This window comes from Tursiops truncatus, chromosome 8 (assembly GCF_011762595.2).
Source record: "Tursiops truncatus isolate mTurTru1 chromosome 8, mTurTru1.mat.Y, whole genome shotgun sequence".
NCBI lineage: Eukaryota > Metazoa > Chordata > Mammalia > Artiodactyla > Delphinidae > Tursiops > Tursiops truncatus.
In genome coordinates this window covers 5,279,515-5,295,057 of record NC_047041.1, presented here as the reverse complement: position 1 = coordinate 5,295,057, position 15,543 = coordinate 5,279,515, and the positions used below count along the sequence as shown (strand labels likewise).

Sequence of the window (15,543 nt, the reverse complement as noted above, 5' to 3'; positions counted from 1 at the left end):
GCGGTATCACATAAAGCACAGCAGAAAGAGACTCACGCACCAACAGCATCAAGCTGAGTAAACTGATTATATATCTTCGCGTGTGGCAAGAGATTTTTTTCCTTCTTACTGAAAAATAGTTAGTGAATGTGAATAAATGTTTGTTTTTGGACAATGGAGATGATACAAGGAGAAGTGCAATAAAGATAATAAATATACAGAATTTAAAACTACATGTGGTTTTACTTAATAAATAAGAAGCCCTTTCTAGCAATTGCTTATCTTTATATTTTTCTTCAGGTTTCAATTTCTGTAAATAAAATATAACACTTATACATCAAATCCTGTAGAGTCTGTTCAAAGTACTATTCAGGGAGAAAATGTCCAAACTCAAATGCACTTATTAAAAAACAATGACCAAAAACAAATAAAATATCAATAGTACCTACACAATTTTATTTATCTAAGGAAAAAAGTATGCTTAGGAATTAATAGTTAATTAATAATAGGGAGGGAGAAATGAAAGGCGGGAGGGAGAAGACAAAGAGTCTCACGTTGATGAATAAAATCCCAAGCTGGTTTCTTGATGAGACCAAGTGTTAAGAATATCTTGTACACAACAATTTATACCCACAAATTTGAAAGCCTACATTAAACGGACAATTTTCTCAGAAAAGATAAAAACTGACCTAAGGAGACATTGACTAGACCTAAAAAGAATCTGACTAGACCAATAATCAAATTATAAGTTGAAATGGTAATTAAAGATTAAGCCCTCAAATGGGACCAAACAGGAAAACTGTACTAAACTTTTAAAGAACAGGTAATTCCCATTTCCACAAACTATTCCAAGACATTTACTTTTTAAAGGGTATGGGGCAGTGAAGTTCCCTAACAGGCTAGTGGACAAGTATAGTACACAGACCAACAGCACTAATGAACATAGACACAAAAATCATAAAATCCTGATAAGAGTGAAAAAGGGAATTTATTTTTTAAATATTTAGCCCAGAAGTAGAGTATGTCCTAGGAATACAAAGATGTTTCAACAATCTATTTCTGTGACCAGAGTAATGATCTGTACTAATTTTTAAAGACAGCTTATTCATGCTCTATATAAAAGTGGACTAAGAACTAAGAACATGACATGGTACAGCCTCTCCTGCTGTGTCATTACATCCTTTTACCTCTTTTTCACCTTGTCACATCCCCAGTTCATTTAAGTCAGAGCTCACAGTTCATCTTAGCTAGAAGGATCATTAGCTGTCATTTGGTTATTCTAGTGTATCCAGTATGAAGATAAGGAAAACAAGACCAAGATTAACTGACAATCTCCCTCAAGGTCAAGACTGTGTGGCACAATGAGAGCATCCTGCCAGCTGGCCACACCCACTCCACCCCACACCAGTATCCTTTCTCCTCAACAAGACAATGCCATATTATGTCACGTGTTACCACTGAAAATAGTGAACTGATACTTGAACAGGAAAATCAGAGATAGGCTAAGGTCTGCTATAACTGAGCTGAAGTAGGATCTGAACACAGATGTGCAGTCAAAAGCATACGTGTTGCCAATTCACTGGGAAAAGTATACACAGGCTTGGTAATTATTTTATCAGGCACAAATTAAATTACAAACAGGAATGCTGGAGGATGCTCAGTGTTTACAACAGCATCAAAAGGAATAAAATACTTAGGAATAAATTTAACCAAAAAACTGAAACACTTGTATGCAGAAAACTACAAAATATTGTTGAAAAAAATTAAAGAATAAGGGCAGACACCCCATGTTCAAGGACTGGAAGACAATATTATTAAGATGGCTATATTCTGCAAATTGAACTACAGAATCAACATAATTCCTATAAAAATTTCAACTGCTCCTTTTTTTAAAAAAAAAACAAAAATGGACAAGCTGATCCTAAAATTCACATGGAAACCCAGGGGACTTCAGAATAGACAAAACAATCTTGAAAAAGAAGAACAAAGTTGGCAGACACACAATTCTCAGTTTCAAAACACATTACAAAGTTACAGTGATAATAACAGTGTGGTACTGGCATAGAATATATATAGTCGAAAGGAATAGAGGTGAGAGTACAGAAATAAACTCATACATCTATCGTCAATAGATTTTCAACAGGAGTGCCAGGACCAACGGAGAAAGAACAGTCTTTCCAAAAGTGGTGCTCAAAAAACTGGATATTCGCATCCAAAAGAATGAAACTGGACCCCCTACATCACACTATATACAAAAATTAACTCAAAATGGACCAAAGACATAAATATAAGTGATAAAACCATAAAACTCTTGAAAGGAACCACAGGAATAAATCTTCATATCAATCTTCATATTGGGTTAGGCAATGATTTCTCAGATATAACAACAAAAGCATACGCAACCAAAGAAAAAAACAGATAAATCAGATTTTACCAAAATTACAAATTTCTATGCTTCAAAGGATACTATAAAGAAAGTTAAAAGACAACCCACAGGATGTGAGAAAATATTTGCAAATTATGTATCTGATAAGGGTCTAGTATTCCAAATAATATAAAGAATTCTTACAACTCAACAACAAAAAACAAATAACCCAATTAAAATGTGGACTTGATAGACATTTCTTCAAAAAAGTATGTAAATGGCCAACAGCACATCTGTCCAGTCACACCCACTAGGGTGCTATATTCAACAAGACATAGAAAACCAAGAGAATCAAAAACATGTGTTCACACAAAAAATCATACATGATTGTTTACAGTGGCCAAAAAGCAGAAACAATTCAAATGACAACAAACAAGAATGGTTAACAATATGTGGTAGGGCCACACAACAGAATAACATAAAGCCATAAAAAGGAATGAAGTACTGATAAATGCCACAACATGGATGAACCTTGAAAATACTAGGCCAAGTAAAAGAAGCCAGCACAAAAGACAACATAGTGTATTATTATATTTATATGAAATGTCAAGAATAGGCAAATCTACAGAGACAGAAAGCAAATAAACTTAGCAACAACTGTCAACATTTTAAATGTACATACCCTCTGACCCAGCAAATCCTCTTACAGGATTTTATTTAATGGATATATTCATATCAATAAAACCTGGAATATCCATCGATAGGGAACTGATTAAACTATGGTATAATAATAAAATGAAATATTATGTGGCTGTGAAAAAGAATGAGGTGAATCCAAATTACTGAAATTTAAAAAAATACAAAATATACTTTCAAGTAAAAAAGCAATTTTCAGGACAGTATGTATAGAATTCCATCTAGCTATATTTTTTAAAGGTTATAGATAGCTAGGTAGATAGTTATAGCTATAGCTCTATCTAGAGATACTGCTATTTATTTTATAAATATATAGAAAAATTCTAGACAGACACATAATAAATAGTTAATAAAAGAAATAGGGCATAAAGGGAATTTTAACTTGCATTTGTAGTTTTCATCATCCATTCTATTTGATGCTTTACTGTAAATAAATAAATAAATGCACACTCATAAGGAAAATATATTCTTATCCTATAAGAGCAAATTTAAATGGTGAAAAAACCCAAAATATTAAAAAAGCATTTTTAAAGCAGATTTTATCTCTTCTTCAAATTCATTCATGCAACAAATATTCATTGAGTGATTTTTTATGTGTCAGGCACTGTTATAGATAAATGCTGAGGTGGAAAAAAAAATAATAAAATATTTAGCATGCCAAATAGTGGTAAATGTTATGGAGAAAAATTAATTACAGAAGAGAGAGGAAAACTGCTGGTGCCCAGGAATTGCCATCTTATGTACAGAAAGTACACTTGCTCTGAGAAGACAACATTTGATCAAGTATTTAAAAAAGGGAAGGTAGCAAGTTATGTGAATATCCAGGGAGAAGAACTTTCCAAGTAGAGGAAACAGAGAGTCCAGTGGTCCTGAGGAGGGAGCCTGTACACCGGAGGGAGAGCAGAGGCAATGGTGGCCAGAACTCTAAGTCTTAGGGGAGGAGAAGTAAGAGATGAGGTCAAAGAGGTTAGAGGTAGAGCTTGTAATCCACACAGGGAATTTCAAAGAATTTGACTTTTACTCTGAAAAACAGGAGAAATAATTGGAGGGGTCCGAAAAAGTGACATGATCTGCCTTAACATTTGAAAAGAATCATTCTTGCTGTTATGCCAACTATATAAGACTAATGAAATAATCCCCCTGAAAGGACAACAGCTAACTTAAGATGACAGCTGAGACAGGCAGGGTGGCCAGATCCTGGATATATTTTAAAGACAGAGCCAAGAGTTTTGCTGATGGACTGGATGTGAGGAGTAACAAAAGGAAAGAAATCCAAGATGACTCCAAGGTTTGGCTGGTCAGGAACTGGAAAGATAGAGTTGCTATTCATCACGTTGGGGAACACAGCAGGAGGAGCAGGTTTGAGAGGGGACTGTACTAAGTATGCTAAATTTAAAAGGCTATTAGTCATCCAAGTGAAGATGTAGAGAAGTCCGCTAGAGACACAATGCCACAATTCAAAGAAACCATTAAAATTTCCTTTGTATGTTATATGGTAATGATACTACTAACCCAAATTAACGCTTACATCTAAATTATTTTATAAGCAATTGTGTCTCTCAGTCTAAATAAAATTGAGAATCAGAATTTATAACATATAGGATTAAGAATAATTACTTTCATTTTATAACTGAAAGCCTTAAAGTTAAATATAATACTGTCAAATTTTTAAAATTTAGTGGACAGTGACATTTTCTAGGATACAATGGCCTACTGAAACTATAAATTCTCAGTATCTGAGGAAGAGAAAGAGATACAAATATGAGCACAAGAAATCCGTAAGTCTAAGAGAAATTCCTCAGATCAGAGTGAAAAAAAAAAAGAAGGTATGCAACTGCAGAATGTCCCACAACTGGGACATATTAATAGGCAAAACTGAGTCAGTCAACTGACAATATGAATACCTATGAGGATATAACAGAGCTACTGAGCTTAAGGTTGATGACGTCTTCCAAACACATTTTAGTAAGTTTTCCTACTTATTTTCTCCACAGCACATACTGTCAATCCTATATTAAAAACAAGTAAAGATTCTGAGAAGGAGGATTCTGGGAAGATGGTGGAATAGGAAGCATCAGGAATCTCCCACCTAGACAGTAATTGCACTGGCAGAATCTGATGCAATTATTCTGTAACTCTGGAGTCTATTGAAGGCTTGGGACTTCCAGGTGAAGGCTTGGAGGATACACTGCAGAGAATTTTGGTCCATCTCAGCTCTTAGCACAGTAGCAGCTCCCCATCCCCAGCACCTCGGCACATGCCGCATACACTCAAGGAGCAGGCTGCATGCAGCTTGCGACAGCCAGGGTGGGCAAAAAGGAGGCTGCCCCATAAATAAGAAGGACCTGGGCTCTGATGGCTGCTCCTGATAGCAGAGGTGCACAAAGGCAGACAGTCATGTTGTTACACCCCCCATATTGTTGGAGGCCCCTCCCCCACTAGCTGAAGCAACTTCCCAAGAATTTAAAGGCCCAGTGCCCTTTCCCCTCCTTAATTTTTCTTCTACCCCTTTGGGGAGCCAGACATTATAGACTAGGACATTCCAAACCAACTGCATACATGGGGAAGATGCCCAGGGACACGTGCAGGCTCAGGAAATACCTGAGGAGACCTTAAGTTCACACCTCAGGCTAGTCCTTGGCACAGAGTGAGGCTACAACAATTAAAAATAAAATAAAATAAACAAAAACAAAAAACAGCAAACATCAGGGAAGGGGCAAAAATCAGATTTCCAAAGTTAGTTACTACTACCACATTCAAATGTCTGAATCAACAAAAAGCCATAAGGTACACAAAGAAATAGAAAACTATAGCCCATCCAAAGGAAAAGAATAAATCAACAGAAACAACCATAAAAAAAAAAGTGATCGTAGATCTACTAGGAAAAGACTTTAAGATAACTTTTTTAAGATGCCCTCCAAAACTAAAGAACAATGTAGAAAAAGTAAAGAAAATGACATACGAACAAAATTGAAATATCAACAAAAAGACAAGTTTCTAAAAAGAAATTCTGCATCTGAAAGTACAATAACAACAATGAATATTTCACAAGAGGGACTTAAGGGCAAATTTGAGTAATCAGAAGAAAGAATCAGTGAACGTGAAAATATGACAATGGAAATTACAGAGTCTGAGGAACAGGAAAAAAAAAAAGAATGAAGAAAAGTGAACAGAGCCTACAGGACCTCTGGGGCACCATGCCATACACACTGTAGGAATCTCAGAACGAAACAGAGAGACAAAGGACAGAGAGAATATTAGAAGAAATACTTCCTGAAAACTTCCAAAATTTGATTGAAGATATGAATATAAATAGCCAAGAAGCTCAACAAACTCCAAGTAAGATGAACTTCAAGAAACCCACACAAGACACATTATAATCAAACTTTCAAAATCCAAATACAATGAAAGAATCTTAAAAGTAGCAAAGGGAGAAGCAACTAGTCACATACAAGGGATCTTCAATGAGATTATCAGATTTCGTATCAGAAACTTTGGAGGCCAGAAGGCAGTGGGGCAACAAATTCAGACTGCTAAAAGAACAAAATTGTCAACCAAGAATACACATCCAGCAAACCACCCTTCAAAAGTGAGAGATAAAATAAGACATTCCCAAATAAGCAAAAGCTGAGGAAGTTCATTAACATTAGGCTTATTCCGCAAGAGAGGCTCAAGGGAGTCCTCCAAGTTGAAATAAAATGATGCTTGATAATAACTAGAAAACATACAAACAAATAAAGATCTCAGTAAAGGTAAATACATGGGCAACCATAAAAGCTGGGATTGTGTAACAACGCTTCGTAACCAGTTTTTGTTTTCTACATGACTTAAGAAACTAATACTTTTTTTAAATTGTAAGTCTAAAAGCGAGTATTGGAAATTTAGTTTGTAACCCCCCATTTTGTTTTCGACGTAATTTAAGAGACTAATGTATTTAAAAGAATTACTAGTTTATGTTTTAGGGACACACAATGTAAAAAGATGTAATTATATGACATCAACAACTGAAAGGTATGGGGACCAAGCTGTAAAGGAGCAGAGCTTTGGTATGTCATTGAAGTTAAGCTGGTATAATTAGAGTGTTATAACTTAGGATGTTAAATGTAATCCCCATGGTAACCACAAAGGAAATACCTATAGATAGACACAAAAGGAAATGAGAAAGGAATTGAAACATTTCACTACCAAAAAAAATAACTAAAAGCAAAAGAGGACGAATGCAAAAAATGAGGGACAAGAAATCTATAATACATAGAGAAAACAAATAGCAAAATGACGGAAGTAATTCTTCCTAATCAGCAATTACCCTAGATGAAATGGATTAAACTCTCCAATCAAAAGACAAAGATGGGCCCAATGGATTAAAAAAAAAAGTGATCCAACTATATGCTAAAAGTCTAAAAGAAGACTCACTTTAGATTAAAAGACACAAACAGGTTATATAAAAAGAATTCCTAAAACTCAACAACAAAAACTAAACAACCCAATTCAAAAATGGGGGAAGGACTTTCAATAGACATTTCTCCAAAGAAGATATACAAATGGACAATAAGTACAAGAAAAGATGCTGAACACCACTAATCATTAGGGAAATGAAAACCTTGTTATACTCATTAGTTTTACAAAAATGTTCAAATGTTATATCATATATATGTTCATCCAGAACCTTGTCTCCTACAAGTGTTTGATTCCAAGCATCCAATGGCACATTACGCATATCTCTACTGCCTCATCATGCCATGGACTATCCATGCTCTCTTTACTATTGGACATAGAGTCATCAGTGTCTTTAATCAGACCGGAGAACCAGGAATCAAGGGGGTGGAAATGGGAGTGGTACCACTCAGTGTTACTCATAGTGACTCACTAGCAAAATTAGTGTTTCCTGTCTCCATGACTACATGCTCTACTGGCCTAGTAGTCTTAGTTCCAAGCGGAGGAATGTTTCCACCAGAAAACACAACAATGATTCCAAAGAACTGGAAGTTAAGAATGCTGTTCAGCCACTTTGGGCTCCTTATGCCTCTAGATCAACAGGCAAAGAAGGGCATTACGGTATTGGCTGGTATGACGGATCCTGATCCTGACTACCAGGGGGAAACTGGACAGCTCCTTCACAATGGAGGTAATGCAGAGTATGTCTGGAATAGATGGGATCCCTTAGGGTGTCCTTAGTATCACCATGCCCCATCATTAAACTCAATGGAAAATAACAAGAACCCAGTTCAGGAAGGACTATTAATGGCCAGACCCAGAATGAAGGTTTGGGTTGCCTCACCAGGTAAAGAACCACAACCAGCCGAGGTTCTTGCTGAGGGCAGAGGGAAATACAGAATGAGTAGTGGATGAAGGCAACTGTAACACCACCTACAACTATATGACTGTTTACAGAATCAAGAACTATACTTGCCATGAGCATTTCCTCCTTATTTTGTTATGAATATGTTCCTGTGTGTGTGCGCATGCATGCACGTGTAACAAATATCTTTGTTTTCTTCCCTCTCTTATCACCTTATATAATGTAAGATTTATATCATGGTATTTAAGTATTTTTAACATTACATCACAGTATATTAGTTATGGGTTATCAAGAAGAGTAAACACTACCCAAGGACTTTGCATCCTCCTCTAGGAAAAGGGTTAATGTTTTTGGTTGTATGAAAAATAGTTGATGGTGCTAGGCAGAAGTATGACTTTGTTATTGTCTTTATTTGGCAATAAGTATGGTTTAAGGGGTGCCAAGTTGAGAAGGGGAAGACTGTGATGGTTAATCTTATGTGTCAGCTTTTGGGCAAACATTATTCCAAATGGTACTCTTATTTTTTAGATGAGATTAACAATTAATTCAGTAGATCCTGAGTAAAGCAGATGACCCTCCATAATGGAGAGGGAGATGGAGAGGGAGAAAAGAAGATTACCCTCCAATCACTTGCAGGTCTTAATAGAAAAAAAGACTGACCTCCGCACTAGAAGAGGGAACTCGACCAGCAGAGTGCCCTTGGACTCAAACTGCAACAGCAACCCTTCCCTTGGTCTTCAGCCTACTCTGGGGATTTAGGACTTACTACAGCTCCACAACCACATGAGCCAATCCTTAAAATCTAAATATCTATCTCCCTCTCCCTCTCTCTCTCTCTCCACACACACACACACACACACACACACACACACACAAATTCGTTCCGTTTCACTACAGAACTCTAACATAGCTAATCACACTTTAAAATAATAATAAAATTGGGCTCCTTTAAAAAAGGACTGGTGGGTATCACAGTGTTAAAATACTGAGATATTGTACCACCAATGATCCATGCAACTATAGGGGCAAATGCTTTGCACAGGAGAAGGCCATCAGGACTCACCTCCAGTGCTATGGTTTATATCCACTCTGACTGGTTGTCACACTAGGGGGTCAGAATTTTTAACATCATTCCTTTTCACACTATACATAAATATCAATTACAAGTAACCTGAATGTTAAAGTCAAAACTATGAAACTTTTAGAAAAAAATAGGACAATATCTTTGTAACTTCAGAGCAGGGAAGGGCATCTTAAATATGACACAAAAACTAAAGTCAGAAGATTTGTACAAACATACAACTACATAAAATAAAGAATAAAACAGTCAATGCCAGAACACTAAAAGCAGAATAAAGAGAGTGAAAGAAACATACCACAGGATGAGAGAAAGTGTTTTTAGTTCACATACAAAAACAATAAAGGACTAGATGCAACATGAAAGGACTAAGATCCAAAATATGTAAAGCATTCCCATGAATGAATAAGAAAAATACAAGCAAATCTATAAAACAAAATGAGCAAAAGGCTTCATCTAGAGTTTAAAAAAATAGGAATCTCAAATGCCCAATAAACATTTGAAGAGCTGAGCAACCATATCAGAAATGAGGAGACTGCAAATCAAAATGCAGTGAGAGGGCTTCCCTGGTGGCGCAGTGGTTGAGAGTCCGCCTGCCGGTGCAGGGGACACGGGTTCGTGCCCTGGTCCGGGAGGATCCCACATGCCGCGGAGCGGCTGGGCCCGTGAGCCACGGCCACTGAGCCTGCGTGTCCGGAGCCTGTGCTCTGCAACGGGAGAGGCCACAGCAGTGAGAGGCCCGTGGACCGCAAAAAAAAAAAAAAAATGCAGTGAGAAGTAGTTGGCATTTGTACATCAGGATTCACGTAGAACAATGTTCACTGAGATGTTGTTTAAAACAGCCAAAAACTGACAATAACCCAAATTTCAAAAAAATAAAAGAATCAATAAATTACTTGTGACATACGCACACTATGGATTAGTACACAGCTGTGAACAAACTGAACAAACTACGAGTACATACATCTGCAAGGATAAATTTCACAATGTTAAATGAAAGAAGCAAGAAGGAATACATTCAATGATGAAGCCCAAACTGGTTTGACATTTCAACTTACCCCCAAGAACCCCTGATCCTTCTAACCCTGCTCTACTTTTTTACCGTAACTCTTATCTTCTTGGCTGTCTTCTATGCTCTTGAAGAATGGGTCTTTGATTTTGGTTGTTGTTGTTCACTAATATAGCCGAGGCACCTGAAACAGTGCCTCGTATATAGTACTTGCTCAGTAAGTATTTGCTGAACAAATTAGAATAATTCCAATTATGTTAAGTTCAAAAAGGTAAACCTAAATGCCATATTGATTAGGAATGCATATAGAGAGTAAAACTGTTTTAAAAATGTAAGGTAATGAATATTACAAAAGTCATGGTATAAGTGACCTCTCGGGTAGGGAAGGCAAATGAAACACAAGAGGGACACAGGAAAATTTCTATCTCTTAACCTAGGCTTTAAAATGTACATAAATATGTATATAAAATATATTACAAATGTGTTTTATATATATGTATAACCATAATATACTTTACAATAAGAAAAATATTGAAAAAGAACTCCATTAGCACTTCTCTCCCTAACCCCTACTCCACCTTCACCCCAACTCTGATTTATCCATCACCACTATGACCCAACACAACAGTGAGGTAACGACTAAAACAGTTCATGCTATCAAACAGTGGCAAACTCTGTCTAGGGATCTGATAGAAATTCTGAAATTTATACAGATTCTTTTATACTGTTTCCACTTGAAACAGGAGTCATCGGGTGTCAAATATTAGTCAACAGAAGAGAAAAAAGTCTTCACATCAAGCAATAAGACATCCATAGAAAGAACTACTTCTAAGTGTCACCTATCAGATACACAGATAAAGATATAAATATGTCTTGATTCAGTATGCAGGAAATATCTCGAATATACCTGTATGCTGCCAAACTCAACGTTCTCATAATGGAAATGTGCACATTCAGCCATCTTCGGAAAGTGACCTTTAGTGAAGGGTAACCTGAAGTACATGAAATAAATGAGATACAAGATAACTGGAACAGTCAAAATTACTAAACTTAAGGAGGAAATAAAACAGGTTGAAGAGCTCATGCAACAAGCAAAACTATTTAATAAGCACATGCACATGAGCACATATATCCACACGTACCTTTTCAGAAATACACAGAATCAAATGGAAACACATTCAGTGCACAAGTCAAAACCAAAAGGATAAAATAAAGTAAAATAAAAAGCATCACTATAGTACTCTTCTAATCCTGACCCATGTCAATGGCCCTAGAAAAACTAGGCTTTCAGTAAATGTTATGGAAACTGTCAACAGCCTGCTCTAAGCAGAAGCAGCATTCCCACCACAACATACAAAACCAGATTTTACCTGTGAATGTTGTCACAGCCCATCAGTCCTGGATTGGTGGGTCTGGATGCAGAATGAACATTTTTATCCTTGTCTTTCCTCTACTTAGAATAAAAACATAGCTATCTAACCCTTCACCAGGTGAAAAGACGGTTTTTCTGCCTAAAACTGAAACGGATACCTTCAGATATTTCACTTAATAGTCAAATACTGGCATCCATCTCAGGCTTTCTCAAAAGCATAGCTGAGAAACAGCAATTTCATAACTCAAATACCAAAAGTGATTTTTCCAAATGACTGAGAGCATGTATTAAAGCTACCAAAAAGGACATACTTGGATTGTTCCCATTGAACAAATGCAACCTAATACACAATAACATAAAAGTTGTTACAAGAACAAAATTAAAGTGTATTTTTAGATAAGTAGATAATCCTCAGACCTATTCTGCTAACAGTTGAGTGATAATTCAAGGCTTAACAGTATTAATTTAATGTATGGACAGTAAGAGCTCATTTAGTAAGAAATCTGGATAAAAGTTTTAACAGAACTAAAGAACTGATTTCCGTTGACAGAAATTCACTTAAAACCCGCTGTAAAATTATACTTACTTTTTCACATGTTTAACCTTCATACTGGCTGTACTGCCACATGTCTTAAGACTAAGGTCTCCAGGAATCTCTGGAATGTCTGCTCCTCTTGCCTTAAAAAAATAAAGACAAAGGATTTATGACTATCCCTTTATTATGAATACATTTAAAAAAGCAGACTATAGCTCATTTCAATGGTTCTGCTGACTCCACACCAAAAGAAATACATACAGATTTAATAATCTCTTCTTCAAATTATAACTTACTTGACTTTTAATTGTTAAGAATAAGGAAAAATATTCACCTAAAAATATTTAACTTTACTGTAAAAGGAAAAACTTTTTGTCAAACTAAGAATTTTCATCCTCTTATAATCAAATTTTGAAATCAATTATTATATTATGTGCCTCAGCACAAACTAAAATCTCCCCCAAGAGTTGTTGGAACAAAATAACCGTGGTTACAATGATCAATAAAAGTTTAAATGGTATATGTGAACATAATTAGGAGATCACAACATACGTTTCTCACACTAAAATCTGAAAGTACCATCTATGTAATACCTCCAAATTACTTCTTACTCTGCCAGTTTTCATAGTAGTGATTTTTTAACTTTAGTGAAACATACACCTGCATCATTTTAACAACAGAAACTGGAAAATGAAAAAGTTCTTCACACTCTGGAGAAAGCAAACAGCAAATCCAAATATCTATATTAAAAAACAAATTCATGCTATATAATCTATGACTTGTAACAGAAAAAATTAGTATAGCCAATGTCACATAATGCAATAGGGGAGAATAATGTGGGTTGAGCATTTAAACTGAGTTAAGAGGAGATCCACAAAGAAGATGAGGTAAATATATACAGTGGAATATTACTCAGCCATAAAAAAAGAACGACATCTTGCCTTGTAACAACATGGATGGACCTTAAGGGCGTTATGCTAAGTGAAATTAAGTCAGAAAAAGACAAATACTGTATGATCTCACCTATACATGGAATCTAAAATCAAATCAATACAAAAAAAAACCAAGCTCACAGATACAGAGAACAGACTGGTGACTGCCAGAGGTAGGGGTGGTGGATAGGTGAAAAAGGTGAAGAGGTCAAAACATACAAATTTCCAGCAATAAAATAAATAAGTCATGGGGATTTAATGTACAGCACGATGACTATAATTAATAATACTGTATTGCACATCTGAAAATTACAAAGAGAGTAGATCTTAAAAGTGCTCATCACAGGACTTCTCTGGCGATTCAGTGGTTAAGACTCCATGTTTCCAATGCAGGGGGCATGGATTTGATCCCTGGTTGGGGAACTAAGATCCCACATGCCGGGTGGTGTGGCCCCCAAAATATATTTTTTTAATTAAAAAAAAAAAGTACTCACCACAAGAAAAAAAAAAACGTTTTGTAACTATTTATGGTGACAGATGTTAATTAGACTTACTGTTATGATCATTTCACAATGTATACAAATATCAAATCATTATGTTGTGTACCAGAAACTAATACAGTATTACACATCAATTATACCGCAATAAAATAAAAACGAGAAGAAACTGACAACATCAGTTCAATTTTTTTTTTTTTCCTTGCGGTACGCAGGCCTCTCACTGCTGTGGCCTCTCCCGTTGCGGAGCACAGGCTCCGGATGCGCAGGCTCAGCGGCCATGGCTCATACGCCCGGGCGCTCCGCAGCATGTGGGATCCTCATGGACAGGGGCACGAACCCGTGTCCCCCACATCTGTAGGCGAACTCTCAACCACTGTGCCACCAGGGAAGCCCTGCTAGTTTTTAAAAATGTTTTCTTATTTAAAAAAAAAAGAGCCAAGGAGGACCTTCAAGATGGTGGAGGAATAAGATGTGGAGATCACCTTGCTCCCCACAAATACATCAAAAATACATCTAGATGTGGAACAACTCCTACAGAACCCTACTGAATACTGGCAGAAGACCTCAGACTTCTCAAAGGGGTGCTGGTGCTCTGGCTGGGTGTCAGGCCTGAATCGCTGAGATGGGAGAGCCGAGTTCAGGACACTGGACCACCAGAGACCTCCTGGCCCCACATAATATCAATCAGTGAGAGCTCTCCCAGAGATCTCCGTCTCAACACTGAGACCCAGCTCCACTCGACGACCAGCAAGCTCCAATGCTGGACACCCCATGCCAAACAACTAGCAAGACAGGAACACAACCCCACCCATTAGCAGAGAGGCAGCCTAAAATCATAAGAAGTTCACAGACACCCCAAAACACACCACCAGTCACAGTCCTGCCCACCAGAAAGACAAGATCCAGCCTCATCCACAGGACACAAGCGGGCACCAGTCCCCTCCACTAGGAAGCCTATACTACCCACTGGGGACAGACACCAAAAACAACGGGAACTATGAAACTGCAGCCTGCGAAAAGGAGACCCCAAACAGTAAGTTAAGCAAAATGAGAAGAAAGAAAAATATGCAGCAGATGAAGGAGCAAGATAAAAACCCACCAGACCAAAAAACTGAAGAGGAAATAGGCAGTCTACCTGAAAAAGAATTCAGAGTAATGATAGTAAAGATGATCCAAAATCTTGGAAACAGAATGGAGAAAATACGAGAAAAGTTTAACAAGGACCTAGAAAAACTAAAGAGCAAACAAACAGTGATGAACAACACAATAAATGAAATTAAAAATTCTCTAGAAGGAATCAATAGCAGAATGACTGAGGCAGAAGAACGGATAAGTGACCTGGAAAATAAATAGTGGAAATAACTACCACAGAGCAGAATAAAGAAAAAAGAATGAAAAAAATTAAGGACAGTCTCAGAGACACCTGGGACAACATAAACACACCAACATACGAATTATAGGGGTCCCAGAAGAAGAAGAGAAAGAGAAAGGGACTGAGAAAATATTGAAGAGATTATAGTTGAAAACTCCCCTACTGTGGGAAAAGAAATAGTCAATCAAGTCCAGGATGCACAGAGAGTCCCATACAGGAGAAATCCAAGGAGAAACATGCCAAGACACGTATTAATCAAACTATCATAAATTAAATACAAAGAAAGTATATTAAAAGCAGCAAGGGAAAAGCAACAAATAACATACAAGGGAATCCCCATAAGGTTAACAGCTGATCTTTCAGCAGAAACTCTTCAAGCCAGAAGGGAGTGGCAGGACATATTTAA

At 36.7% G+C, this 15,543-nt stretch overlaps 1 protein-coding gene across 6 annotated transcripts in view; it reads right to left on the bottom strand.

Moving 5' to 3' along the window:
* ARHGAP32 (Rho GTPase activating protein 32) overlaps window positions 1–15,543 on the bottom strand; it is a 267,538-nt gene that overhangs the window by 115,063 nt on the left and 136,932 nt on the right. For 4 of the 6 annotated variants that reach the window (XM_033861803.2, XM_073807992.1, XM_033861805.2 and 1 more), the window contains 3 exons: window positions 12,385–12,476; window positions 11,797–11,838; window positions 11,334–11,418 (listed from right to left, as the gene is read on the bottom strand). In XM_033861803.2, coding sequence (XP_033717694.1) covers window positions 11,334–11,418; window positions 11,797–11,838; window positions 12,385–12,476 — 219 coding nt within the window. Of the gene's footprint in view, window positions 1–3,426; window positions 3,465–11,333; window positions 11,419–11,796; window positions 11,839–12,384; window positions 12,477–15,543 lie in introns of those variants that run through there. The other 2 variants (XM_033861802.2, XM_033861804.2) reach the window with 2 other exon arrangements.